We start from the raw sequence: 26,341 nt of genomic DNA, 5'->3' as shown, positions 1-26,341 counted from the left end.
TTTCAGTTTAGTTTTGAGCTTAATAGTGTATGCGTCTGTCATCAGGTTAAAAAAGCCACTGAAACGACTGATCAGCTGCAAGGTAAACTGCCGGGAGGTTCAGCAGAGAAAGCCTCAAAAGCAGAGCTCTTAACGCTTCTTGACCATCATGACGCGCTCGTTCTGGAACTGGAACAGCAGCAGTTGGCTTTAGGCGTGCTGCGACAGCAAGCGCTGGGCATGCTTCAGGACGGAGCCCCGCAGCCTCCTGGAGAAGAGCCACCCACTGTCCAGGAGATCACGGCAATGCAAGACCGGTGCCTGAAGTAACTATACACCTGCTCTCCTTCTCTCTTACGAAACTTGGCCATGACCCAAAGGGATGAGTGTGGTATTAGAGTCTGGGGATGCTCCATCATGCCGCCTGAGAACCGTGGAGAACTATTCCCGTCATCCCTGCTTTTCACCTTGCTTAACTCTTTAGTCATTTATCTGACAAATATATACTAGTAGGATTTAGAAACATAGTGATGAGCTGTACAGATTCAGTATCTACCTTCATGCAGTTTGCACTCAAACAGCAGAGACAGACAACTACAGAGGCATTTAGGTAGAGCATGGAAAGAGTGGTAAGGGCAAGCTACCCTAGGAGAGGAATCAAGGGAGGCTTCCTGTCAGGAGGAGTACTTACACGGAAGACTGAGCACACTAGAACTAGTGAAGTGGGAGGAGGGTTTTGCAAACAGGGGAATAGTATGTAAGAAAGCTTGGAAGTGAGCGTGTCACTTTGAAGGAGCTGTTGGGTGATGGGACAATGCATGAGAAATGAAGCTTGAAAGGTAAACAGTCGAGAGCTATCAAGAACTGCATTTTGATCAGGCTTGGTAACTCATTGGCTAAGTTGGAGGACAGGGAGATCAGAGCAAGGAGAATACCAAAGTCCAGATAAATAATAGCTATTTACCAATAGTGAACTTAGTGGAAAGAGAAAGTTAATCTGAATGATGCATAATCAGCCTGATTCACTGTTGAGCCAGAGAAGAAATGTCAATAGATAATTTTATCCTATATTAACTAACGTTACTCATTCATAGCCTATATTCACCTCTTGTACTTACAAATGAATTCAGGGTAATCTGATTTCACTTATTTAACTTTTTAGCCAAGCTTATGTCAATTCAAAAGGATGTCGAACATTATTAATTGCCTAATTTCCAGAGCTTCATACTTTATTTAAAGACTGGCCTCTAATAGCCAGAAACGTTCCAATTACACATTACTTTTAAATGCTGATGATTCTGCACCATTTGAGTAGATTTCCAAAGAGGATATAAAGAGTCAAACAGTCTCCAGTTGACTTTAGATAGGAAAATTCATTGCATTGTAGTGGCCTGGGAGTGTGTCACCTCTCACCTTTCTAGGGATACATCATTCACTTCACATGACATCTAATCTTCTGTTGTATTTGAACTAAAATTAAGCGTTACTGAATGTTATCTCACAACTTGAGGATGTGTCTTTACATGCAAAAAAGATATGAAGCTTTACTTTTTTTTTATGTCTGCTTTTGATAATATGATGTCATGGATTAGGGATTTCCTTTCATTTCAAATCCACTTCTGGTTTCTCCCTTTAATGTTCCCAAAGCATGCAGGAGAAAGTGAAGAATACTGGAAAAGTAGTAAAGCAAGAACTAAAGGAGCGAGAAGTTGTGGAGACCCAAATCAATTCTGTGAAATCTTGGGTTCAGGAAACAAAGGAATATTTGGGGAATCCAACAATAGAAATAGATGCTCAACTTGAAGAACTTCAGGTATAAAACTCTCCTCATTCCCTATACCCATCATTTAAAAATACTGTCCTGATTTTAATGAGATATATTTATGCTGAAAAAAAAAATGTTTATTTATTTATTTTGAGAGAGAGAGAGAGAGAGAGAGAGAGTGCACGTAAGCACATGAGCCAGGGAGGGGCAATCAGAGAGGGAAAGAGAGAGAATCCAAAGCAGACTTTGTGCCATCAACACAGAACTTGATGCAGGGCTCAGTTTCATCAACCTTGAGAGCCTGACTTGAGCCAAAATCAAGAGTTGGATGCTTAACCAACTGAGCCACCCATGTACCCCAAGAGAGTTGCTTATATTCAATGAGTATTGAATTAAAACTTTTCATAACTGCACTATATATAAGGCTTTTAGTATTATCTCAAGGAACTTTCTTTTGTTCCGTAAAAAGGGGACATGCTTCTCCCTAGAGACTAAAGAATAGTTTGATTTTTTTTTAAAGATGTTTCTCTAATTCCACACTTCATATATTGTTGAAAAATACAGTCTTGTCTCTGTACCCAGAAAAATGAATTTCCTCATCAGGCTTCCAGAAGTTTCTTACTTTGATCTTTTCTTTAGCTTCTCCTAACAGAAGCCACAAATCACCGACAGAGCATTGAGAAAATGGCTGAAGAGCAGAAGAATAAGTACCTGGGTCTTTATTCCATATTACCTTCTGAACTCTCCCTTCAGTTAGCTGAGGTGGCACTGGACCTAGGAACTATCCATGATCAGGTACACGTACGGTCACAGAAGCGTGCCTTTCCATTCTTCTGTAGTTCTTGATTTTCATAACCAGGTCTCCATGTCTTCGTAATCACGTCTTCCGTATAAAACAACAATATTAAATTAGGGTTCTTCTGTGGTGGCAAGAAGCACGTCGGATGATCACAGTTGTGAACAATAATGTTATACGATAAAAATAACTTACCTAGTTCACCTTTTTCTTAAAAAAAAAGACACAATTTTTTAAAACAAATATATTTCAAGTACTCAACAAAAATTCTTGACTACCCAGGATCTGCTGGGTACACTTCTAGCTGTTATTTTGGGTTCAGCAAGATGTAAGTTAAGTAGGTGAAGATAGTTGGAGAAAGGGAAAATCAAAGTAATAAATAAATAAATAAATAAATAAGTAAGTAAGTAAGGTGGAGCCAGGGAAGAAGTTACTACCCAAAATGCATGTTGGTGGATCCTATAATGTCACTAGAGGAAGGCCCATCAAATAAACTCTAGCTTTTAAATAACCAAAGAAAGGTGTGACACATAATCTAATCCATGTCTATGAATTTTAAAACAAATAGTTTCCTTTTTTTTTTTTTTTTAGACAAAGAGATACATAGTCATTCATAGGACTGAGATCAGAGGGACATTTCTATCATAGATCCCCAAAAGAGGGCACACTTTTACATAGTGAAAATGGCTTTGGGTACATCTGTATGGAAACATAATGGTTTTTTAGGACCTCCTCGGTGACATAACGCCACAGTTAAGGTAAAAGCAGTCAATAGAGGACAGAGAGAAGGTATCCCACTAATTCTAAAGTGCTACACGAAATGCAAAGTAGTATTCCCTCGCAGCAAATTATAAAATTCATACAGGTGCACAACATCTTTTGGACCCTCTAATGTATAAACCAAAGTGTTTTTAAAAATTTCATGAAAACTCAATGCCCCTGCATCTAAATGTCTAAATAAACTAAAATGTTATTTTCTATTTTAAGTATTTAATTGGCCTGCTTGGTTTTTCTTCTTAGACATTGGAAGGTCTACTGGGAAGGATGACTTCGCAAGTTGAGATTTTTAAGAAAAAGTTCAAATTTAAGTTTTCTTTCTCGCTGGATAAATTTTCTCTATATTAGAGTTATCCTCATGCATTTCATTTACATTGGCACTCAACTCAAAATAATCAAGTCCAAAAAAAGTATTATTTTAATGGTGTGTTTCCTCTATACTCAAGTGATTTTTTAAAGCCTTCGCTTATATAAAGAAAATGTTACTTTACCATTTTCTCTCAAGCATTTCATTATAGGCAGAAATATCAATGTTATCAGATCATTAGAAACTTGTAAACATTAACTGTTCCTTTTTCACCTTTCTATTGGATATGCTTAACACTGTTTTGATATATTATTGGGATGTACTTGGGAAGTTGGGAAAAGAGTTAGCAGATCACCAACATCTACTTATAAAAAAGGTACTTGGAAACAAATCCAGGTGCTTCTAATTATCTGGAAGGGTTTTCCATTTTATGGAGACAGAGGCCTAAAAGAATTCGTGTTCTGAAGTTAGTAAACGGAGAAGCTGAGATTCAAGTTCTGCCGTGTACACTTCTATCTAAAATGAGTATTCTGTAAACATTGATGTGTAGCTCACTATACATGCAACGCTTGTTCCTTTGCTGAAACAGCAGCAGTAAGGGGTGGTGAATAGCAAGGCCGCAGGAAAGCCATGAGAGCCAGTAACGGCATGTGGCTGGTCTGACAAAGTGCATCAATGCCAAAGTGACGTTAGCCAACTCAAGAGTCTCTTGTCAACATCTTAAGATTGAGGTTTTTAATAGCAATTATGCAGTTTTAATCATGGTTGGTTTCGTTGTTCTCACTGATTGTTTAGATCCAGGACAAAGTAAGAGAAGTTGAACAGAGCAAGGCCATGAGCCAGGAATTCAGCCGGCAAATTCAGAAGATAGCCAAAGATCTCACAACTATCCTCAGTAAGCTGAGAGCAAAGACAGATAATTTACAACAAGCTAAGATCGACCAAAAGGTAAGGAAGGAGAAGTGGAAATATAAGAGGTGCTACTGAATGAATTCCATATATTTTGGAGTTAGTTTATTTTGGGCATATAGACAGAGAAAAAAAAAAACTTTCTTGATTAGCAAGCTTCAGTAAAACCAGATAGTAAAGCATATATGTGCTATTATACAGATAATAGCATAGATAACTTACATCATATACCTCATCATTCCAATGGAGCTGTATTAATAAATGTACCTGCACATGCAGGGAAGAGAGAAGAGTGTCAAAAGACCAAATAATTATTGGGGAATATAAATATATAAATTCCAAAATAAAGGATGACCTTGGTGGTGCTCTCACTCTGCTGATGAGTTAAGTGACTAATCCTTTCGGGGTGGGGCAGAAGGAAACATTAGCCTTCTCACTCAGCCTCATAGGAAATAAACACCAGCATAACAAAACCTCCTGTCTGCTCTGCCTTCCTTTTTTTTTTTAATTTAATTTTTTATTTTTTTAATTTACATCTGCTCTGCCTTTCTAACTGAAGAAACAGAAATGACTTGATCATGTAGAGATATTCTTTATAATACTTGGCATTTACAAAAAACATTTAAAATGTCACCCTTTGATCTTGGAAAAGCTGGAGAAATTTCTTTTCTGTAGTCTAATGTTCTTTTATTTGGATTACCATCTAGGTGCTAGGAGAGGAATTAGATGGCTGTAATTTAAAATTAATGGAACTAGATGCAGCAGTACAGAAATTCTCGGAACAGAATGGCCAACTGGGTAAACCACTGGCCAAGAAGGTAGGAAAACTGATGGAACTACACCAGCAGACCATTAGACAGGCTGAGAATCGGCTCTCCAAGCTCAGTCAGGTATGTCTTCCAGGCCAGGAATCAAAATCCTCTAAGGTAGAAATTAAGTGTTTGCTTTTTCTTTTGAAAAATAAAAAGATAATATTGACAATGATGAGGGTGGTTTAAGGGTAGATTATTACATACCACACCTGTTTAGTATCCTAAGATTTACATGGAAACTTGCCTTTGTTTTATGTCAAACCATATGAGAAGTTCATTGACAACGGTGGTCATATAGATGAACTTTTGGAATGAATATTTTGTAAACTAGAAAAGCACTTTGTGAGATAAATACTCATCCATTAACATGTTTTATAAAATCAGTTTGGGGTGTATTCAACTATCTTAAAGTTATAGATATATGTGTGTGTGTATATATATATATGTGTATATATATATGTATACATATATGTTTATATATGTATATGAAATAAAATACATAGTGCATGTAAATAATATATATAAAGATATAAGACATAGATATATCTATATGTAGATAGATAAGTTCAGGTCACACATTCATCATAATTATTGACTGTAGACTCACCTTTACAAATTAATTATATATTTTTTCTGTAATCAGGGACAAGTTAAATCAAGATTGGCAACTAATGAATTACAGTACAGAAATCTGGCATGCTATAATCCCCCCACCACCTCCTTCATCAGTGGAGGTGGAATAAATATGGAAGGAGGGATAGAGAGGCACTAGATAGATGACCAAGGGATAAGAACAGAGCATATTTTTAAAAGAAAGATTATTCAAGCATATTAAGAACTTGAATTTTATCCTAAAGTCACTGGGAAGCCCTTGACAGATTTTCAACAAGGAGATGATTGTTTGTGATACCTTTAAATATCACAGATGTTATAACAATCAACCCCTAGGATTATTGTATCTAAAGAGAAATAGAAGACTAATTTCTAGCTCACAAAGCAGAGTTTACATATGTTATCTGAATGTTAATGATTTTTTCAGGCAGCATCACATTTAGAAGAATACACTGAAATGCTTGAATTCATTTTGAAGTGGATTGAGAAAGCCAAAGTCTTGGTTCATGGAAAGATTGCATGGAATTCTGCCAACCAACTTCGAGAACAATACATTTTCCATCAGGTAACTTTGGGAAAAATCGTTTTCAAAGAGTGGCTAACAGAGCAATTTGATTTAACTGGCTGGCCTGACAGAAAATGTTGAGGGCCATGACATAAAATTATTGTAGGTGCCAGATAAAAAGAAAGCTAAGGTAGCCCTGATGGCTTGTCCAATGGTTTGAAAGAAAGTGGCTACCCATAAGATTTCATAAGACTGTATAAATAATAGATATCCTGTATCTCCCCTAGACTTTTTTTTTAATAGGTAATGTTAACTCAGTTTTCCCCTAGACTTTTCTTTCTCCAAGACCCAAAAGAATCACCTTTGTACAGGTCTCTCTTTTTTTGCAGCTTCTTTGAAACAATCGTACGTAGGGATGTGGTGGGAAATTCTTCCCTATGAAGAGATATGACGTGTGGAAAGATTATAGGCTCCAGACTCAGACTGATCTGAAAACCAAGCTCTGCTATTTAGGGCTATGCAATTTGGAGCAAACTACTCTGCTTCCCTGAATTCAGTCTTCTCATCAGTAAGATAGAGATGTAAATGATATTTATATTGCAGAATTATCGTGAAGATTAAATGGTTTAACATATGTGCAAATATCAAGCACACAACCTGCCACGTGGGTTCCTCATTCTTCTCAGCATTCTGCCTGGTCTCAGTTGTCTGATTTTCCACAGGAAGTAGGGGTCAGCTGGGAAAGAGCAAAGAATCCATATCACATGGTGGCTGTGTTACTTCATTTCCTGAAGTTTTCTTCTGGTCACATCATCCAGGAAATTATTTCACCCTTTTATTATCTTAAACTTGAATTAGATACAAACATCTAATAGCCCAGTTAGTTTATGGTACAATACAGAATGATTTGTACTTAGGTTGCATGGATATCCTCAAGTATTTTAGATCTCTCTCTTTTATTCCGATTTATGCATACTCCTTATTTTTAATGTTTATTATTTATGGGGGGGGGGTGGAGAGAGCATGCATGAGCAAGCGGGAGAGGAGCAGAGAGAGAGAGGGGAACAGAGGATCTGAGGCAGACTGTGCGCTGGCAACAAGTTGCCCAATGTGAGGCTTGAACTCACGAACTGTGAGATCATGACCTGAGCTGAAGTTGGGCGCTTAACCCACTGAGCCACCCAGGGGCCCCAGTATACTCCTATCTATACTCCTATTCCCTTTTCCATTCCTGTATGCAGGGTTCTAGATCAAAGCCTTATTTTCTCCTCCTTGGAATGTGTTAACAGATGCTAATCAGTTTCCCTGTGTACATAATCTTTCTTCTCATCAATCTTTATACTCTTCTGGAATCTTTAGTAAACCACTCACGTCTTCTGCCTGAGGATATGCTTATATATTAACTGACAAGACTCAAGATGCAATTGGTTGTAAACAATGAAAAAATATTCAACCTCATTAGAAATCTAGAAATGAAAATTGAAAAGAGAGAGAGAACACTTTAACCATCAAGTTAACCCCATTTAAAGATTATGTAAAGTTCATATTTAAAGAAGTGAGAGCTCTCAAACACTGATGGCTGCTTGTTAAAATCTTTTTGAAAAACAATTGGCAAAATGTATCATGAACATCAAAACATTACTACTCCATAATCCAAAATGTAGAAAATATGCAGTATTAATAACTATAGTAGAATTTTAAAGCAAACCTAAAGGTCAAGGTCACTTTTCTGAATGAATTTTTAGATATAATAGAGTATAATGTAGTCTCTAAAATGACCATTAAGGGGTTTTTTGTTTTTGTTTTTGTTTTTAAATAGGTCTTGCATTCACTTACTGTTTCAGCAAATACTTATAGAATGCTTTCCAAAGCTAGGAATTTCGTTAGGCCTTCAGAAAACAAAGAATATTCCCTGTCCTTGCCCCCAGGGAGTTGATAACGGAGACAAAAGATAGATCTAGACAATTGCCAACAGTGTGATAAGTGCAGGAAATGAGGGTTCGAGGTGTTGATGGAGCCCACAGGGGGGTGCTCTGTCCACACTGCCCAGAGTCTAGGGGAAGCTTAAGGAGGCCTTCTTAGGAAAAGGTAATTAACAGGCTGCCTACTTGCTTGAAATGCATTTTAAACAAAAATACATGTGGACATCCCAATAGTAAGAGTGAGGGGTGCTCTGTTCCGTGCAGTGGAGGGCGTAGTACGGGGAAGACGTGTGGACGAAAGCTGGAAAGAGGCATGAGACAGAAGAATAGAGAGAGAAGAAAAGTATTGAAAGGCCTGTGAAGAACTTGGGCTTTACCCTATAGTCACTGTGAAGCCTCTGACAGATATTCCGTAGGCAAGCAACAAATCCCGGCTTGTATTTTAAAAAAGATGAGTTAGCAGCCTGTGGAAAACAGACTGAGGAAGGTAAGACAGGATGGAAGGCAGTGGCAGTGATATGCTAGAGAGTGACAAGGACTCTTTAGAGGTTGAGAGAAGAGAGGATCAGGGGCTGATACTGAGCTAGAGTCATGGACTCTGGAGAGGAGACTCGTGGATGTGGGTGGAAGAGAGGGAGCAGCCAAGGAGGGCTCCTAGGTGTTCTGACTTGGGCAGTTGGGCAGATTGAGTGCATTGGGGACACAGGACAGACACCACACATCCCACAGACGCTCAGGAGAGAACTCAGTCTGTAGATACTCTTTTGAGAGTTCTCCCGTGCCCGCCTTAGGTAAAGCTCCCAAAGGTTAGCCAGAAGCAGTACACAGAGAGAATAGAGGTGTTCCTAGTGTCAGGTGGAAAAGAAAGATGGAAAATTATAGTATATTATGATCTCAATTATCCAAATATATACCCAAATGTAACAGCAGTTATCTCTTAAAGTCACCTCTGCCATATTGTGGAATATTTGATTTTCTTCTTTAGATTTTCAGTATTTCCTTTCCTTGTGAGGGAAAAACTGTACTGTATTTTGAAATTAAAGATCTGTTGTTCAAGGATAATATCCCAGCTTCCATTTCTCTTCTTTACACATCACACATCCCAGGAACTGAGCATTTTGTGCTCATTCACCTCTGTGCCTTTGCTTATGCTGTTCCGCCTCCCAAGCCTCCTGCAAGTAATATTCTGTCATCTCTAGTCTTTCTTCTCTTTCACTCTGCTCATATAATGCACATTATGTGGTTAACAATCCATGTGTGTTATTAGTCCCACTAGAGGATACTATCCAGAATGACCAGGGCTGTGTTGTATTCCTCTTGCTAATCTCAAGTAGCTTCTACCCTCTTTGTTTCATTTAAAGGAACTGTTCAAAAGTTTTTTTTTGTTTGTTTGTTTGTAATGCTCTTCTGTTTTCATTTCTTAGATTGATAAGTGTCTTAGATCTTAGACATAGAATATGAGAGCTAGAAAGCGTCTCTTGAGTAAATAGGAGGAAAAGTAAGCTCAACATCCTGACAAGAAGGCCTAATGTGTCAGAGCACAGATATCCCTGAGATACTCGTGTCCTGACCCTCATCAGGGAGCAGCTTGGGGTGGTTGACAGAGCACGGGCCTGTCCAACACTTAACAACATGTGGCCTCAGTAAATGGTTGGCAGTTCCTAAACTTTGATTTCTTTTTCTGTGAAATGAGGAGAAGCGTAGGTGGGGAGTAGGCACAGGGCTGGGAAGGTTAGATACAAGAAGACACATGGAACCCACACGGTGTGCATGGGCACTGAGACCTGGCACTCCCTCCTAGTCTCCTGGCTTACACCACACCAGATTGGTTACCTGTACGCCTCTGCCTCCCTGTCAATGTCATGACTATTGGCAATTCCCTCTAGACCATGCTGGAAGAATCTGAAGAAATCCCCAGCAATCTGGAAGCAATGATTGAGAAATTACAGTGCCTTGCTAGCATCTACTCCACAGAAAAAATGTCTCAGCAAGTGGCAGACCTGGGACGGCAGTCTGAGGAGCTACGACAGACGATCAGAATTCGTTTGCAGAATCTCCAAGATGCTGCCAAGGTAAAACTAATAATAACAATAGCTTAAATTAGAAAGTCTATCATTTAAAAAAATGGTGGGTCCATAGTGGAGATGTAGTACTCGCCTCTGATATGCCTTCTTGACTGTGAGGTTATTCTTCTCCCATGACTTTGAACTAACAGTGCTTCTATATTGACATTCATATTGCTTTTACTCTGTAGGATATGAAAAAATTTGAAATTGAGCTAAAAAACTTACAAGTTGCTTTGGAGCAAGCCCAGACAACCCTGACTTCCCCAGAAGTCGGACGTCTTAGTCTCAAGGAACAACTTTCGCATCGACAGGTAAGCAAGAATAATCCAGAGGAAGTGATTGGGGAATCTATCTATCTATCTATCTATCTATCTTTAAAAAGAAGATAGTGAGGGAAAAATGACTTCTAAACTCAGCTATAGTCTCAGGACTCTACACGTTACTTAAAGAAAATCTCCTTGGAAAATGTTTATTATAATGTATGCCAGAGCTATAATTTAGTAAATGTCTCTTGCTTATGAAAGAAGCTATTCAGATAGAAACATTTTAAATTTTTTGCGCCATATAAAATGTGAACCCGTACTTTCAGCATCTGCTATCTGAGATGGAGTCACTCAAGCCAAAGGTCCACGCCGTGCAGATCTGCCAGAGTGCCCTCCGGATCCCCGACGATGTGGTCGCCAGCCTGCCGCTCTGCCATTGTGCCTTGCACCTGCAGGCAGAGGCCAGCCGATTGCAGCACACGGCTATCCAGCAGTGCAACATCATGCAGGCACGTGGGGCTGTGCCCGCCAGCGTCCCTCGCAGTCCCCGCGCCCACAGAGCCACAGCGAATGAGTCATGGGCTGCTTTTCTTAGCGTTGTGTGAGCTCAGCCATCAAAACACACCCAGAGTGTTAAATTTGACAGATTGTTGTGGTTATATAAAATAAGGAGATGAAATGCTGTCATTTGGATCACCCGCAAGAGCCCGGGGAAAGCTCTATAAAAAACATCCTTTGGTGACAGCTATCTTGTAGCAGTATATTTTAGTAAAGAATGACTTATACAAGTTAATTTTATATTCAGTTATATATTTTTATCTCTTATTATTCATCGGAGAATCCTCTAATACCTTGTAAAAAGCCTTTACTGCTAGTATAGATTGCAGATTTTTTTTTTTCATATTTCAGCTTATTGATGCAGTAAAGGCATTTTCTTGCCTGAAAAGCAAACCCCCGTGTAACTCTCAGCCTCTTCAGCCAATAAGAGAAGAGTCATTTACGAGGAAGGAATGATGCTACCCACCTCCTATGCCCTTTCAACTAATATTTCACCTGCCTTATCCAAAAGTTGCCTACGTAGGTTCTCATTAAATAGCTAAGGGTTTACTTGGTCAACTATTCTTGTACCTTGGATTACCTTGTAATTTGTTACATAGTAAATTCCTGAGGCTGGAAGTCATGCTTCCTTCATTTTTTAATCTCCCACCCCAGCATTTAGTCAAGTGCCTCACATATAGATTTAGTATTTCTTAGGTGGAAAAATGAAGTAATCACGTTTTTCATACCGCTTCCCACCCTGACGTTGTTCTGACTATGACATTGCCATTTTCAGCATAATTTGAATAGGGAAAAGAGAGAGGATCTAGCCACTTAGCTGCTTTGAGTCCATCCATAATCCTGGCGAACTATTTTAGAGACAAGGCTTTGAAAGATCTGCATAAAGTTGAGGACTCTCATCATCCAGGGACTTGACCCATCCTTTCTTTATTCCCTAGATGCCCAGGTAAATACCACCTAACGCCATAGACAGCAGTACAGAATGGCCCACAGTGATTGATATAGAAAGATAACCGTGCGTCTTTTTTTCTTTCAAAGGAGGCCGTGGTACAGTATGAACAATATGAGCAAGAAATGCAGCACCTCCAGGAGCTTATAGAAGGAGCTCACAGAGAGATTGAGGACACACCCGCGGCCACCAGCAACATCCAGGAGCTGCAAGCCCAGATTTCTCGGCATGAGGTGAGACAGGAAGGCAGGCAAGACACTGGCTTGGTGAGAAAATGTGATTGGTTTCTAGTGAATCAGAGAGAAAAGTTTTCCCTGGCCCGCACACAGTGTGCTTCGTTCTCAGGTAGCCCCTTTGACGGTCTTTGCATCTTGAGGGCTGTTTTTGTGGATCGTTTCCAAGACCCAGGAGCATGAGTCTTCCCCTCGATGCCAAAATTCTTTACGTGTTACTGATGACATATCTCACCTGGGATCCACCGTCTCCTGCACCCAAAATTCTCACAGTTAATACACCAAACACAGTCCACTCTGTCTTATAAAACCTGTTAGAAACAGTAGTTCCTAAGACTTTGCTGCTTTGATCACCCTCTTTAAACAGAAGAGGTATTTCATATTAAAATCGAAATCATTTGCGGGGCGCCTGGGTGGCTCAGTCAGTTGGGCGACTGACTTCGGCTCAGGTCATGATCTCGCAGTCCGTGAGTTCGAGCCCCGCGTCGGGCTCTGGGCTGATGGCTCAGAGCCTGGAGCCTGCTTCCGATTCTGTGTCTCCCTCTCTCTCTGCCCCTCCACCGTTCATGCTCTGTCTCTGTCTCAAAAATAAATAAAAACATTAAAAAAAATCGAAATCATTTGCACTTTCAAATATAGGTTATTTCAGTTCCTACCACCAAAATCAGACAGAGTGTAGTCCTTTTTTTTTTTTTTTTTTTTTTTTTTTTTTTTTGCTGATTCCCGGATTGTGTCTGTTAGCATCTTCCCCATTTTCAAAAAAGCCTTCTTTCTTGTATTCATGACTTCATTATGGCCTGAGGACTTGGACACCCCTTGTACAGACTTGGTCTCAGAGATCAGAGACCTTGACTGTTTGGGCCCATTGATTCTTAGCAGTGAATGTCCTTCTCTGACCTGTCAATTCCTATATGAGTTATTTCCTCTTTCCCTTGGGGACTGGCTCATAGCATCATGAATTGGGGTAAGCAACAGGATGAGAGTATCTTAATTTCTCTGTGCCAAGGGTAGATATTTAGTTTATTCTTTATCGGCTCTATTTTAACTTTGTTGTCATAAGAGCAACAAACTATTTTTTCCAAACTAAGTATCATAGTGAGTTTCTCAGAAGATTCAATTGTTGCCTTTGAAGAATAAAATATCCCAGTCTCCAAATGCAGTTCTTTAATTTTTTGACATGTCAAGTGCATCAGTAACTTACACTTATATGTGATTTACAAAATAATGTAAATAAATATCACACCTACATTTACTTCTACACTATAGATAACATCTACGTTAACTATTGATTTCTTATGCCATTGGTTACATGAAAATATGTTACCCAAATATTTGAGACCACTGTTTATATAATTCATACATTAGAGTATATATTATAAATTAATTTTGATACTATTTTTAATCTCATTTTATACGATCCAGAATTTTTTTGTAACAGCTTTTCTATCATAGTACAGAAAGTATATATTTTTACAATCTTATCTGAAAGAACATTATTATCATTACTATAGTGTTTTTTGGGGGAGGGCTTTTTTAAAAACAATTTACAAAGTTGTTACATTATCTTTTATAACAACTCTGTGAGGTAAGGATTTTTTTTAATCATCTCCATTTTACTGATAAGAAAACAGAAACTGTTTTATTAAAAAAAAAATTTTAATGTTTATTTATTTTTGAGAGAGAGAGAGACAGAGTGAGAGTGGGGAGAGGGGCAGAGAGACAGGGAGACACAGAATCCGAAGCAGGCTCCAGTCTGTGAGCTGTCAGCACAGAGCCCGATGCGGGGCTCGAACTCACAGGCTGCGAGATCATGACCTGAGTGGAAGTCAGACGCTTAACTGACTGAGCCACCCAGGCGCCCCAAAACTGATGTTTTTAAGTGACTTCTGAGGCTCCCAAATCTGTGCCTCCAAATTCCATAGTTTTTCCAGTGCAGCAGAAACTATTTGGACTATGTTATTGCACACAAGAGAAGAATAATGGTCCAGGAAGATACATGACTTGTCCAAGGTCACATATTTGGCTCTCAGTACATTCAGCTGAAGACCATCCTCCAGGCTCCTGTTCAGTGATCTGTTAATTTTGTCACATTTTCTCTTTCCAGTTCTAAACATGAGTGTAGACATTTGCAAGTTTTGTCATGTGACTTAGAATACATTATCATAATAATGGCATAGTCATGTGAGAGTCTCATTGTATGTATAAAACAAACACAGGAAGGAAAGTGCTGAGTGGAGAAAGCCTGATTTATGATAATGTAAAAATTTGGAAGCCTGCTTTTTCCTGTATTTTCTTTTTTTTTTTTATGTTTTATTTATTTTTGAGAGTAAGAGAGACAGAGCACAAGCAGGGAGGGGCAGAGAGAGAGAGAGGAAGACACAGAATCCAAAGCAGGCTCCAGGCTCTGAGCTGTCAGCACAGAGCCCAACGTGGGGCTCGAACTCACAGACTGAGAGATCGTGACATGAGCCGAAGTCAGATGCTTAACTGACTGAACTGCCCAGGCGCCCCAGCTTTTTCCTTTTTTTTCAATCTCCTTTTAATGGAATTTCAATTTTGAGGTGAATCTAGTATCTAGAAGACTAGCTGTAATTCATAAAATTACTTGATAATATATTCACTTCTAAAGAATTCACATTAAAATTTTTTTAATGTTTATTTATTTTTGAGAGAGAGAGAGAGACAGAGGGAGAATGCATGAGCTGGGGGGGGAGTAGAGAGAGAGGGAGACACAGAACCGGAAGCAGGCTCCAGGCTCTGAGGTGTCAGCACAGAGCCCACCGCGGGGCTTGAACTCATGAGCTGTGAGATCGTGACCTGCCCTAAGTTGGATGCTTAACCAACTGAGCCACCCAGACACCCTTTTTCTGTAATTTTTTAAATGCTGCATTTGATTTGAGAAATTTATCCTGCCACTTTTAAATCATAGGAGAGAATACTCAGGCCTCTTTTTTTTTTTTTTTTTTTTTTTTTTTTTTATCTTATATACAAGGCCTTCTCCTGAGGGCGGGAGACTGGTCACGGAAGGCAGCTTTCCTCAGAACAGCCACTTTACCTGATGGGAATCCTCTATTTATGTTCATCCTTGGTAATCGTTTTCAGAAATATCCAGCAAAAGTTAAAAATACATATGCCTCCTGAGAACAGTGAACACACGAACCCATTAGGGCTCCATTTTAATTTAGTAGCTTTAACCACCCGCTAGCTATTACCATTTAGACAGGTTTTATTATTACAGAAGAAAGTCTAAAGAGCTATTTCTCCAAGGGGGTCATATGAGATGACTACAGAATGCCGCCTAATCAAAATCTTTTGAAGTGAAGACCAGAATTGGATTGTTAACAAACAACCCAATTAAGTTTTATACACAAGAAAGTTACAACTGCAGTTTAGGAGATGGATGTTTGCTGCCAGCATGGGCACGCCTTTGCAGGGTACAGCAGTAGGGGACCATGACCTTCCATGTAGGCAGAAAAGGTGAAGGACTGAAACTGACTCTACTTTGCAAAGATTCTTCAAATCTACCCCAGTGGGGCAAGCCATTATAAGAAGGTTTAGTGATTTTTCCTATGAAAACATAGAGTTCAGGAGTCCATTAAGCTGGTAGATGCCTTCTATATGTGCGTGTTAACTAATTATAATAGAGTAACCACAAATTAGGCACTAGGCCAGATGTAGCAAATAGCTGTTTAATCACTATTTTAAATTTTTTTTTTTTTCAACGTTTTTTATTTATTTTTGGGACAGAGAGAGACAGAGCATGAACGGGGGAGGGGCAGAGAGAGAGGGAGACACAGAATCAGAAACAGGCTCCAGGCTCCGAGCCGTCAGCCCAGAGCCTGACGCGGGGCTCGAACTCACGGACCGCGAGATCGTGACCTGGCTGAAGTCGGACGCTTAACCGACTGCGCCACCCAGGCGCCCCATTTTTTTTTTTTTTTTTAATTTTTTTTTTTTTTTAATCACTATTTTAAAAAAAGCCCTCTTAGGTTTAATTAAGTACCTGCAACTCTAAAAGGTAAAAAGTGATCATTTCTACTTTCTAAATTCTTACTTTAAGGGCATCTGGGTGGCTCAGTTGGTTAAGGGTCCGAGTCTTGATTTTGGCTCAGGTCAAGATCTCATGGTTCATGGGGATCGAGCCCCATGTAGGGCTCTGAGCTGAAAGCATGGAGGCTGCTTGGGATTCTCTCTCTCCCTCTCTCTTTTCCCCTCCTCCCTCTCTCTCTAAATAAACTTAAAAAATAAATAAATAAGTCCTTCCTTTAAATCCTCTTGTGCTGTAGTAGAAGTCAAGAAGACGGGCTGCTGGCTGAGTTCTGCTGGATCATTTTCCCTTCCACTTAGTCAGTTTTGGCTGGGACGGGAGAAACAAAATGACAGTAACAAAATGATATATATGTGTGTCTGCACAGTGTGGAGTCCTACACAGGGCTCAATCCCCCCACCATGAGATCATGACCAGAGCCAAGACCAAGAGTTGGACCCTTAACCAACTGAGCCACCCAGGTGCCCCTGTTGTCATTTTGTTTCTGAACTTCCAAGTTCAAAGCTCTAGTTTGAATGTCAATGTGTTTAAGATGATACTATTTGTATACTTACATATACATGCATAGTATGTATATGTGCATGTATGTATATAGGTATATACACACTCTTGTTTCAAAGAAATTGACATTTAATGTTTTTTGTTGCAAAATACGTTATGTACAAACACTCAATGACAGCTTTTCAGGCAAAGGAGCCAAATAAAAGGAACAGAAAAAATGGAATGGTTTGGTACTTTAGGATTAAGGTTTTGGAATATACATCTTTATTTTTGATGAACACATATGCATCTTTTAAATAAGAAAGTATAAACTTAACATTTTAGAGCCACCTTTTTAGATTATTATTTTTTATTTAGTATTTTAGATCTTTAAGACGATTTTTAATTTTTAAAATTAAACAGTTTTTACAATTTTTTCAACCGCAAATGAACTTAAATTTGAACTGAGCTTCAAGTTCAAAGCTCTAATTTGAAACATTAGAAACACGCAAGGCGCGAGGAGAAAAATGTGATGAATGTACAAAACTATATTTGGGGAATAATCTGCATAAATAATTAGGGTCCCCTGTGCGCTAATTAGCTGCTGTACAAAAAAAGACTCCATGGGCCACGGGAATTGACATGCAGTTTACTTTTGTGACACCGTCTGTAACAGATGACTGCTCTGATACACAGTATGGTCAGAGCTGAGCATTGCATTTTTTGTAGTTTTAGTCATCACATGACCTAATTTCCGTGGCATGAACCATCTGGCAGTTTCAGATTGTTTAGGCATTTTAAAGAAAGTTGCCAGTTCTTCAGGTTACATAAGTTCCGGCTTGCACCCGGAGCCTCTCCCGGGCTTAGGAGCCGGGACGCCGGGCACTCCTTCCCGGCCCGCGCGCAGCCGCTCTTCCGGCCCCGCCGCGCCGCGGTCGGTCGGGCTGCGGGTGCGCTGCCGGCAGCCCCCTGCGCTCGCACGTCCACATCCTGCCTCTCCCCCGCGGCCCTGCCGCCGGCTGCCGCAGCTCTGTGATTTCATTGGCCAGCGCTGGAGGAAGATGAACGCCACTAGTTCTGTTTCCTTTTGATGCTGCTCTGACACACAGTGGCTGGGGGGGGGGGGGGGGGAAATGTTTCCCCAGGAGCTGGCTCAGAAAATCAAGGGCTACCAGGAGCAGATCGCCTCTTTGAACTCCAAGTGCAAGATGCTGACGATGAAAGCCAAGCATGCCACCATGCTGCTGACGGTGACGGAGGTGGAGGGGCTGGCGGAGGGGACGGAGGACCTGGACCGGGAGCTCCTCCCCGCGACCTCGGCCCACCCCTCTGTGGTCATGGTAAGTAAGGGTCAAGGCCGGGTTTGGTGGGAGCCGGCGCGCTGCGCTCCCTTCTGACTGCCCCCCCCTGGCTAGCGGTTCTAGGTTCCCTCTCCGTGGCTTAACTTAGGGATCGGTGCTGGGTCTTGCAGATCAGACCTGAGGAACAGTCTCAACTCTCTGACTACATTTGGGCCAAGGCCAGTTTTTGATGCCTATACCCTAAACAGTGACAGTTAAAATGAAGCTGTTGGCTTGAGGCGGCTGAATTATTTAATATGCGTAAGGTTGGCCCTGCATTTGTTTATAATTCAGCAATCACACTGAAAGGCTCTGAGCTTCAAAAAAAAAAAAAATTCCTTTGCACAGTTTTGTAGATTTCTGGGAGATAGGAGAATCATGCCACACAAATTTTTTTGTGTATGTTTTCCAAGCTAAAACACTGGCCAGCTAGATATGTTTGTGTATTCTGTTATACAAATGTTTAATAAAATATAGAAGAAAAGCTGTTATTAGAAAAATAAGAAAATAGAAAATCCAAAGTGTAGCTTTGGATTAAAATAAATAGGTTCCATTAATTGCTGTTCTGCAACATTATTTCCTTATCACTTTGTATCTAAAAATGCATTAGTTGTTTTGGGAATGACAGTGTTTTCCAGTGCTGCATATTTTCCACACATATGTGCTATGCCTCAGATAGTGTATGTACCTGGACTCTTTTGGCAAACTATTACTTTGGGTACAGTTATGTCCCTAGGACATTTGGAATCCGAGATGTCCACAAAAGACTCAAGTTTTATTTTGAGTAGACCCTTCTCTCCCTTGTATGATCCACGATTCTACTACTTATTTATAAAGACACAAACATCAAAGAAAGGAAAACACTGAATCAACAACAAAAGTCTTTAATGTGATAGGCACCCTCTTTCCCTGTTTGTTTTACAAATGGTCCCTAAAGTCTTATTAACTTGAAGACAAAACTTTTAAGTACTAACGCAGAATTCGTATGTAGATTTGGGTCTCAGTATTTCTAACTCTTGTTATATCCTTACCTTTGTTTTGACCTGTGCCTGACTAGGTCTTTTGTTACCATAGCTAACTGATGTTCTGTTCGTGTCCTTTGGGCTATGTTTTATGTGATAGATGACTGCGGGTCGCTGTCACACTTTGCTGTCACCTGTCACAGAGGAGTCTGGGGAGGAGGGAACCAACAGTGAAATTTCCTCTCCACCTGCCTGTCGCTCCCCTTCACCTGTGGCTAATACAGATGCTTCTGTTAACCAGGTACCACGATTTAGCATTCCTCTAGCTAGGATTTCTGGATGGATGCAGGACTCCATTCCCTGTTCTTAATAGATTGTGGGTATGAATCTTAGACTTTGAGGGACACACCATTAGGTGTGAAATTGCACAAACTGTGATTGTCATGTGATAACCACTACGGGCTCAGCCTACCGGTTCCTCTTCTGGGCTTCCAGCAGTGACATGAGCAAAAATTAGGTCACAGAAATTATAGCTGGAGAAGGCCATGTTATAAGGCATTATGGCTGGAGTTCTAACAGCTATCTAATAGGAGTACTGCATCCGAACAGAGAAAGAAATGTTTATGTCACCATTGTAAAATAACATGATCTCTTTGTATTGTAACATTCATAGAGCGTGGTTTTGACACTGATAAGCTCAGATTTTGAAGATGAAAACCTTCTACTCTTTCTTTATTTACTGTCAACCAATTTAAGGGGGATGGCCCGGTGTATATATTGGAATGTCTAAGTAGACTTGTGTTTTTTATCTATTTTTCAATAACGTTAAATTTTGTTTCCTATAAAGTGGAGATAATACCTTGTTATGTGGTGCTTTTTAGCATACATTATGTTAGATTCAGATTGTGCTAAGTTAAATATGTTAAAGAGTTTTCATCAAAAATATTATGTAGAAATAAAAAATATGCGTTTACAACAGCCAAAGATTTTTAATGCACGTTAAGTACTAGTTTCTTTTTTTTTTCCTTTAACCAAAATAGTTTAGTTTTTTTTTAATTTTTATTTATTATTTTTAAGAGAGAGAGAGAGCACAAGCAGTGGAGGGGTGGGGGCGGTGGGGGGGAAACAGAGGCTCTGAAGTAGGCTCTGCGCTGACAGCAGCAGCTTGATGTGGGGCTCGAACCACAAGCCGTGTGATCGTGACCTGAGCCGAAGTCTGACCTTTAACCAACTGAGCCACCCAGGCGCTCCTAGCCAAAATAGTCTTTATGGGGCGCCTGGGTGGCTCAGTCGGTTAAGCATCCGACTTCAGCTCAGGTCACGATCTCGCGGTCCGTAAGTTCAAGCCCCGCGTCGGGCTCTGGGCTGATGGCTCAGAGTCTGGAGCCTGCTTCCGATTCTGTGTCTCCCTCTCTCTCTGCCCCTCCCCTGTTCATGCTTTGTCTCTCTCTGTCCCAAAAATAAATAAACGTTAAAAAAAAAAGTTTGATGATATTACTGTGAAATTATGTAAGTGTTCAAAGAAGTGGAAATTTGTTATTAAGGAAGAAGCGTTAAACAGAACAAATGTTCTATAAGCTATATTACAAATCAGTTACAATTATTTTTATTTTAAAACAGAGCATTCAAAATAGTATTTCTGTGATTAAAAAAAAAAACACAAAAAACCTCCTTCCCCTAAAATAGGAGTATAAAATTGATGAATGTTTTAGGTAAAACAATTCTCTTGGCAAAACTGTACGTAGTTCTAAGAAGTTATGAATTTATTCATTCATCAGACACATTTTGAGTACGTGCCTGGCATGAAATGTTTTCTGGGTTCCAGACAGGTAATAAAGGAGAAGACAACAGTGGCCCCTGCCATCAAGGACCTCATAATTTAGAAAGGTGGATGTGGGATGACTAATAACAAAAGTGATGAGAAGAGACTAAAAACAAAACAAAACAAAACAAAAAAAAAGAGAAGTTCAGCGTACCCTGGGGGAAACTTTTCTTCAGATTCTGAGTTTAAAATATGTATTACTCATTCTTTGATGTTGTGTTCTTCCCTGTGGTCACAGATGTTATTAGAATCAGAGAAACTTGGCTATAGTCAGCTATTGTATAGGAAAAAACTATCCTATATGATAAACTTAATGTTCTTAAATTTTTCAAATGGAACAATAAACTGAAGGCCTTAAGATTAACACTGTGGGGAGAATATCCCTGGTCTAAGATTGTAAGCCTCCATGATACTTCTTGTAAAGTGTCTCTCAATGTACGTATAAAAATGCCTCGTGAATGATAAAATACACAAATGTTTTCATATTATGGTTACTTCAGCTGTCAAACTCAGTCAAATCCTAAAATTATGAGTGAGATCTTTCTTTGTTTTAAATAGATTTTGACACCCCTCCGCCATCAAGGGAAAGCATCAATTAAATCACATTGTGAACGTACTTATACGTGATACTGAAGATTAGCCAAAAAAATGCCCTTACTCAGAGGAGGCCCTTAAAAAGCAAATGTGCTATGCTTGGTGTTCAAGCAGATCAACCCCTTCATTAAGGCCACGTGCTATTCTTGTACAATAATATAAGTCAGAGGAAAATGAACAAGCACTGCAACCTGGCCGGGGATGTGCTGGGTTTGCAAAATTTTCTCTTGTAGTTGAGGAGGACGTTTAGATTCCTCATAAATTGCACTTTTCAGACTCAACATACTGTATAGAATGTGTGCAGCTGTTTTAGGGGGCAGCCAAATATAACTGCCGTATAAAATTGCAGCTGTTAAAGGAAGGTTTTGTGCTGGCTGCTTCTGTAAGTAGATCTCCATTATATAACGGAGTGATTCCCCCCAACCCCGTCCACCCCCCCACCCCTCCGCAGTCAGTGGGTTCTGTCTCTCTGACAGTAGCTATTAGCTCAATGTGGTAACAGTGTAGCTTACTGGAGAGTGGAAATAACCAGGCAACCCCAGGATTTGCTGCAGGCTTCTTGATGCTATTAGAAGCAAAGCAAGAGGCGAGCTCCTTGGCAGAGTTGACAGAAGCCAAGGTTTGTACCTGGTAGAGCGCCAGGCTCCAGGTTGGAAGCTCAGCATGAGTCCCGTCTCTTCTGCCTGTTAGCTGACTGTACCTGCAACGTCCTTTAGCGGCCTCATTTGTAACGGCGAGCAGTGCTACTTAATTCACAAACTTTTAAAAAGTAAATGTGATGTGAAGCATGAAAATACTCTTTAACCTGGACAATGTAAATGAAATAGTAACTGTAGCTTTCCAAATTCATTTTGTTAGGAATCCACTGGATAATAACTCTCATATCTTAAGTACAAAGCAATAAGAAACGTCTTTCTGAGGATGATTCTTTGCTATGCCAGTTAAGGCCTCCATTTTGTAATTATAGGATTGTTTTATTTTATTGAATATATGTGGCCCTCAAATATTCAATTCAATATTTGAATATATGTAGTCCTCAAACTATTCATCTACAAAAGGTGATACTTTTTCAGATGCTTTTAAGAAACCAGGAATTCTCATTCCTGTGTAATAAGCCTGAGCAATACACATACATACCACACTCACACACACACACACACACACACACACACACACACACACACACTCTCTCTCCCTCTCTCTCTCTCTCACACACATACACACACACACACCTACAAAAGAACCAGAAAAAAAAATTTTTTTGTAACAAATGTATTTTATTCTGGCTCTTTTGGGGGGCTTCCTTATTTATAAAAGAGTATTTAATTTAAAGATTGTACATTTAAAGCAACTTTTTGCTTTTCCTTGTGGACCCAGTAATACTATTACCTTTCTTGAGGTGCTTGAGTGGCTCAGTCATTTGAATATCTGACTCCTGATTTTGGCTCAGGTCATGATCTCATGGTCATGAGATCCAGTCCGGCATCAGGGTCCATGTTGGGCTCCTGGGCTCCTTGCTGGGTGCGAAGTCTGCTTATGATTCTCTCTCACTCTCCCTCCTCTCTCTTCCTTTCTGCCCCTTGCCTCTCTCTCCCTCTGCCCCTGCCCACTCAAACAAAAAAGTACCTTCTGTGTATATAAAGTTTACAAAAGTGCTTTTATATGTATGATGCATTATAGATATATATGCCTGCCTGTTATTTGCCAAACAGCCTAAGACCTGCTCAGAGTCAGAGACAAAAGGCACTTCTCAGGTCTTAACTGAGCTCACAGTTGGAGTGAGTAATCACAATAGAATGGGACAATGGCCAGGACGGGGAGAAACACTGCATGGTGAGGGCAGATTTGGAGTGCGCCCCTGAACCTGGAGTTCAGGATGGGTCAGAGGGGGCACCCTGTAGCTTTAGGAAAGGAGTGCAAGTTAAGCAGTTGGTGTGCACTAGAGTGAGGTGACGTTTTTCAGGCAAGAAGGAAAGACATATGGAAAGGTGTGGTGGCAGGAAGGAGGATGGCCCATCAAGACAACTGCAAATAGTGTTAGTATAATTAGAGAACCAGTTTCGGAGGAGGAGGGAGAAGGGGAGAAAAGAAACTGAGAGGGCTGAAGGAAACACATCATGAAGAAACACACACACACACACACACACACACACACACACACACACACATTGAACTTTATCCAGAAGCTAATAGTTAACCACAGAGGGAATTTAACTAGAAGCTATGTACAGAAGTAAGTCTGAGAACAGATCATCCTGGATCAGTGTGGACAGTAGAATAGAGATGGACAGATTCAGACCAGAGAAGCTAGTGAGAGACAGAAGTTGCACACTCTGATGCCTGGCCAGGGCTGTGATGTCAACGGCCAGGGAACGAAAAGGACCCGAACAGCACCTCTGTTCATAAACCAGGCAGCCTGTCCCCTGTTAGAACTACCATAGTCCTATGGACACAGAGTCCAGTCTTATGTACCTTCTGGTTTGCAAAAGGAGCTATGAATCTGGATTCTTATTAAACCTCTCTACTTCGATGACATTTTCAACAGTATCATACACTGCATAAACCGAACTAAATGTGTGCAAGCCAGAGGCAGCCTGCAGGCTACGAGTTTGCAACCTGGGAATTGGGCAGTTGTTGTTCTAATGAGAACTTGAAGCAGTGCTGGGGCAAGGGTATGTGTCAATAGAATTCATCCTAAATAACCCGTGGATGGGAAGGGAGAGGAGATAGAGAATAAATCCCACGATCAGAGCTTCTGCCTAGAAGTTCCATTTATTGAAAGATGGATAGAACATGATTTTTTTTTTTTTTTGTAAATTTGTTATTTCTCATCCTGGATGTTTTTGTTTTGTTTTATTTGTCTGTTTTTGTTTTTGGAAATGTTGAGTTTGAAATGTAAAAATGAAGATGTGAATGCAGAGCTTATAAATAACTGAGGGAAATACACAAGTGAAAGCTTGAATGACTGGAGCTTGCAGGAGAACAGATTACAGGGACAGTGTTTCCAAAAGGGGACAGTCAGAGGTGTTGAATGCTATCGAGAGGTCAGGCAGAAGAAGGGCTGAAAATAATCATTTTATTTTACAGAAAAGAATCATTAGGGTCAAAGTACAGCTGGGTATTTAGAAGTGGATTGGGGGTGAGAAAGTGAACATTATCAAATGTAAACTACCATTTTCAGAAGCTGGATTATCATGTGAAAGGGAGAAAAGGAAGGAACGGCAATCACAACTATGAGTTTGTGTGTGATGACCCATCACTTTGTGATTTGTGGACTTTTCTAACATGTGACATCCCGTAAGAAAAATACCGAAAAAGAGTATGTGTTTTTAGACTGAAAAGATTTGCCTCTGTTTATATGCTGAGGAGAAAATCAATAGAGATGGAGAGGATAGTAATGCACCAAGGTCCTTGAAAAAGTGAAAGTGGATGGGATTCTGGGAGTAGGTGGGAGGGTTATCGTTCAGCCAGGAAACTGGCAAGTATAAGATAAAGGGGAGTCTGAGCGTAGACAGATTTTTGGAAATTTGAGGAGTTTCAGGGGTATCTCCTCGATGGCTTCAGCTGTGTGTTTGTGTGTGTGTGGGGGGGTGTGTATATGCTCATGAGCATGTACACCCATGCGCTCTGGAAAGTAAAGTTGGATCGAGTCCTGCCTGGGATTTTCCAGGTGAGTAACGCAGAGTTTAAAGGGGCAAAGAAGGCAGAGGTGTTGGCAAGAGGAGAGTTTAAGTAACTTTAGACATAGCTGGAAGTGCACATGGGGTGAGCCTATTCAGTGATGACAGGCTATCATGTTCAAGGGTGCGGAGGACTGCAGTGGGGTTAAAGTAGGTGAGGGTGAATGGATAGAGCTTAGCAAAGACTTGAGAAGAGCAAAGTCATCTACCCAGGATGGTGACAGGATCAGGAACGAGGAGGAACCAGTCTCCATGTTCCAGTGTCTTCAGTAAAGGTTGGGGACTTACCTAGAAGGGTCAACAACAAAATAAGTACCAGGTCTCATGGCCACTCAAATATGACTTCATTTAATCCTCAGAACTCCCCAGTGTTACACACATGAGGGAACCGATGCACGAGATGTGAGTGACTTTCTCATTATACAGCTACTTAGGAGAATTTCAACTGGAATCTCAGCTCTGACTCCTCCGGTGTCAGACTCCTGTCTGAACCCCTTTTACCCCACAATCCTGCTTCTGTCCTCATACACACCCCCAAACACCAGCCCTTTCCTGTTCTTATTTTGGTTTCTCCAGTGTCTGGGTCCTTCTTGAAGACTTTTTACCAAGACCTTATCCATAAGACCTTACCTTATCGATAAGGCTCAGGTATTTTCCATTCAGATACATTATTATCTCCAACAGTACAACTGCAAAAGTAGTGAACTTTTTTTAATGTTTGCTTATTTAATTTTTTATTTTTAAAATTTTATTTAAATCCAAGTTAGTTAACATAGAGTATAATAGTGATTTCAGGAGCAGAATTTAGTGATTCATCACTTACATGTAACACCCAGTGCTCATCCCAACAAGTGTCAGAGAGAGAGAGAGAGAGAGAGAGAGCTCAACAAGTGTCAGAGAGAGAGAGCGCAAGCTCATGGGCATATGCACACACGTACACACAAATGGGGGAGGGGCAGAGA

The 26,341-nt window shown here is 40.2% G+C and overlaps 1 protein-coding gene across 11 annotated transcripts in view; it reads left to right on the top strand.

The window, feature by feature from the left end:
* The window catches only part of SYNE1 (spectrin repeat containing nuclear envelope protein 1), a 477,690-nt gene that overhangs the window by 295,782 nt on the left and 155,567 nt on the right, over positions 1-26,341 (top strand). For all 11 annotated transcript variants that reach the window (XM_049653080.1, XM_049653082.1, XM_049653085.1 and 8 more), the window contains 12 exons: positions 46-305; positions 1,627-1,792; positions 2,384-2,539; positions 4,420-4,572; positions 5,241-5,423; positions 6,385-6,522; positions 10,271-10,456; positions 10,639-10,761; positions 11,040-11,222; positions 12,310-12,453; positions 18,127-18,321; positions 19,444-19,584. In XM_049653080.1, the coding sequence (XP_049509037.1) occupies positions 46-305; positions 1,627-1,792; positions 2,384-2,539; positions 4,420-4,572; positions 5,241-5,423; positions 6,385-6,522; positions 10,271-10,456; positions 10,639-10,761; positions 11,040-11,222; positions 12,310-12,453; positions 18,127-18,321; positions 19,444-19,584 (2,028 nt within the window). The remainder of the gene's footprint in view (positions 1-45; positions 306-1,626; positions 1,793-2,383; positions 2,540-4,419; positions 4,573-5,240; positions 5,424-6,384; positions 6,523-10,270; positions 10,457-10,638; positions 10,762-11,039; positions 11,223-12,309; positions 12,454-18,126; positions 18,322-19,443; positions 19,585-26,341) is intronic.

This window comes from Panthera uncia (genome assembly GCF_023721935.1).
Source record: "Panthera uncia isolate 11264 chromosome B2 unlocalized genomic scaffold, Puncia_PCG_1.0 HiC_scaffold_24, whole genome shotgun sequence".
Taxonomy (NCBI): Eukaryota; Metazoa; Chordata; class Mammalia; order Carnivora; family Felidae; genus Panthera; species Panthera uncia.
Note: the sequence above shows the minus strand (reverse complement) of the source record. Positions and strands in the feature narration are given on the sequence as shown.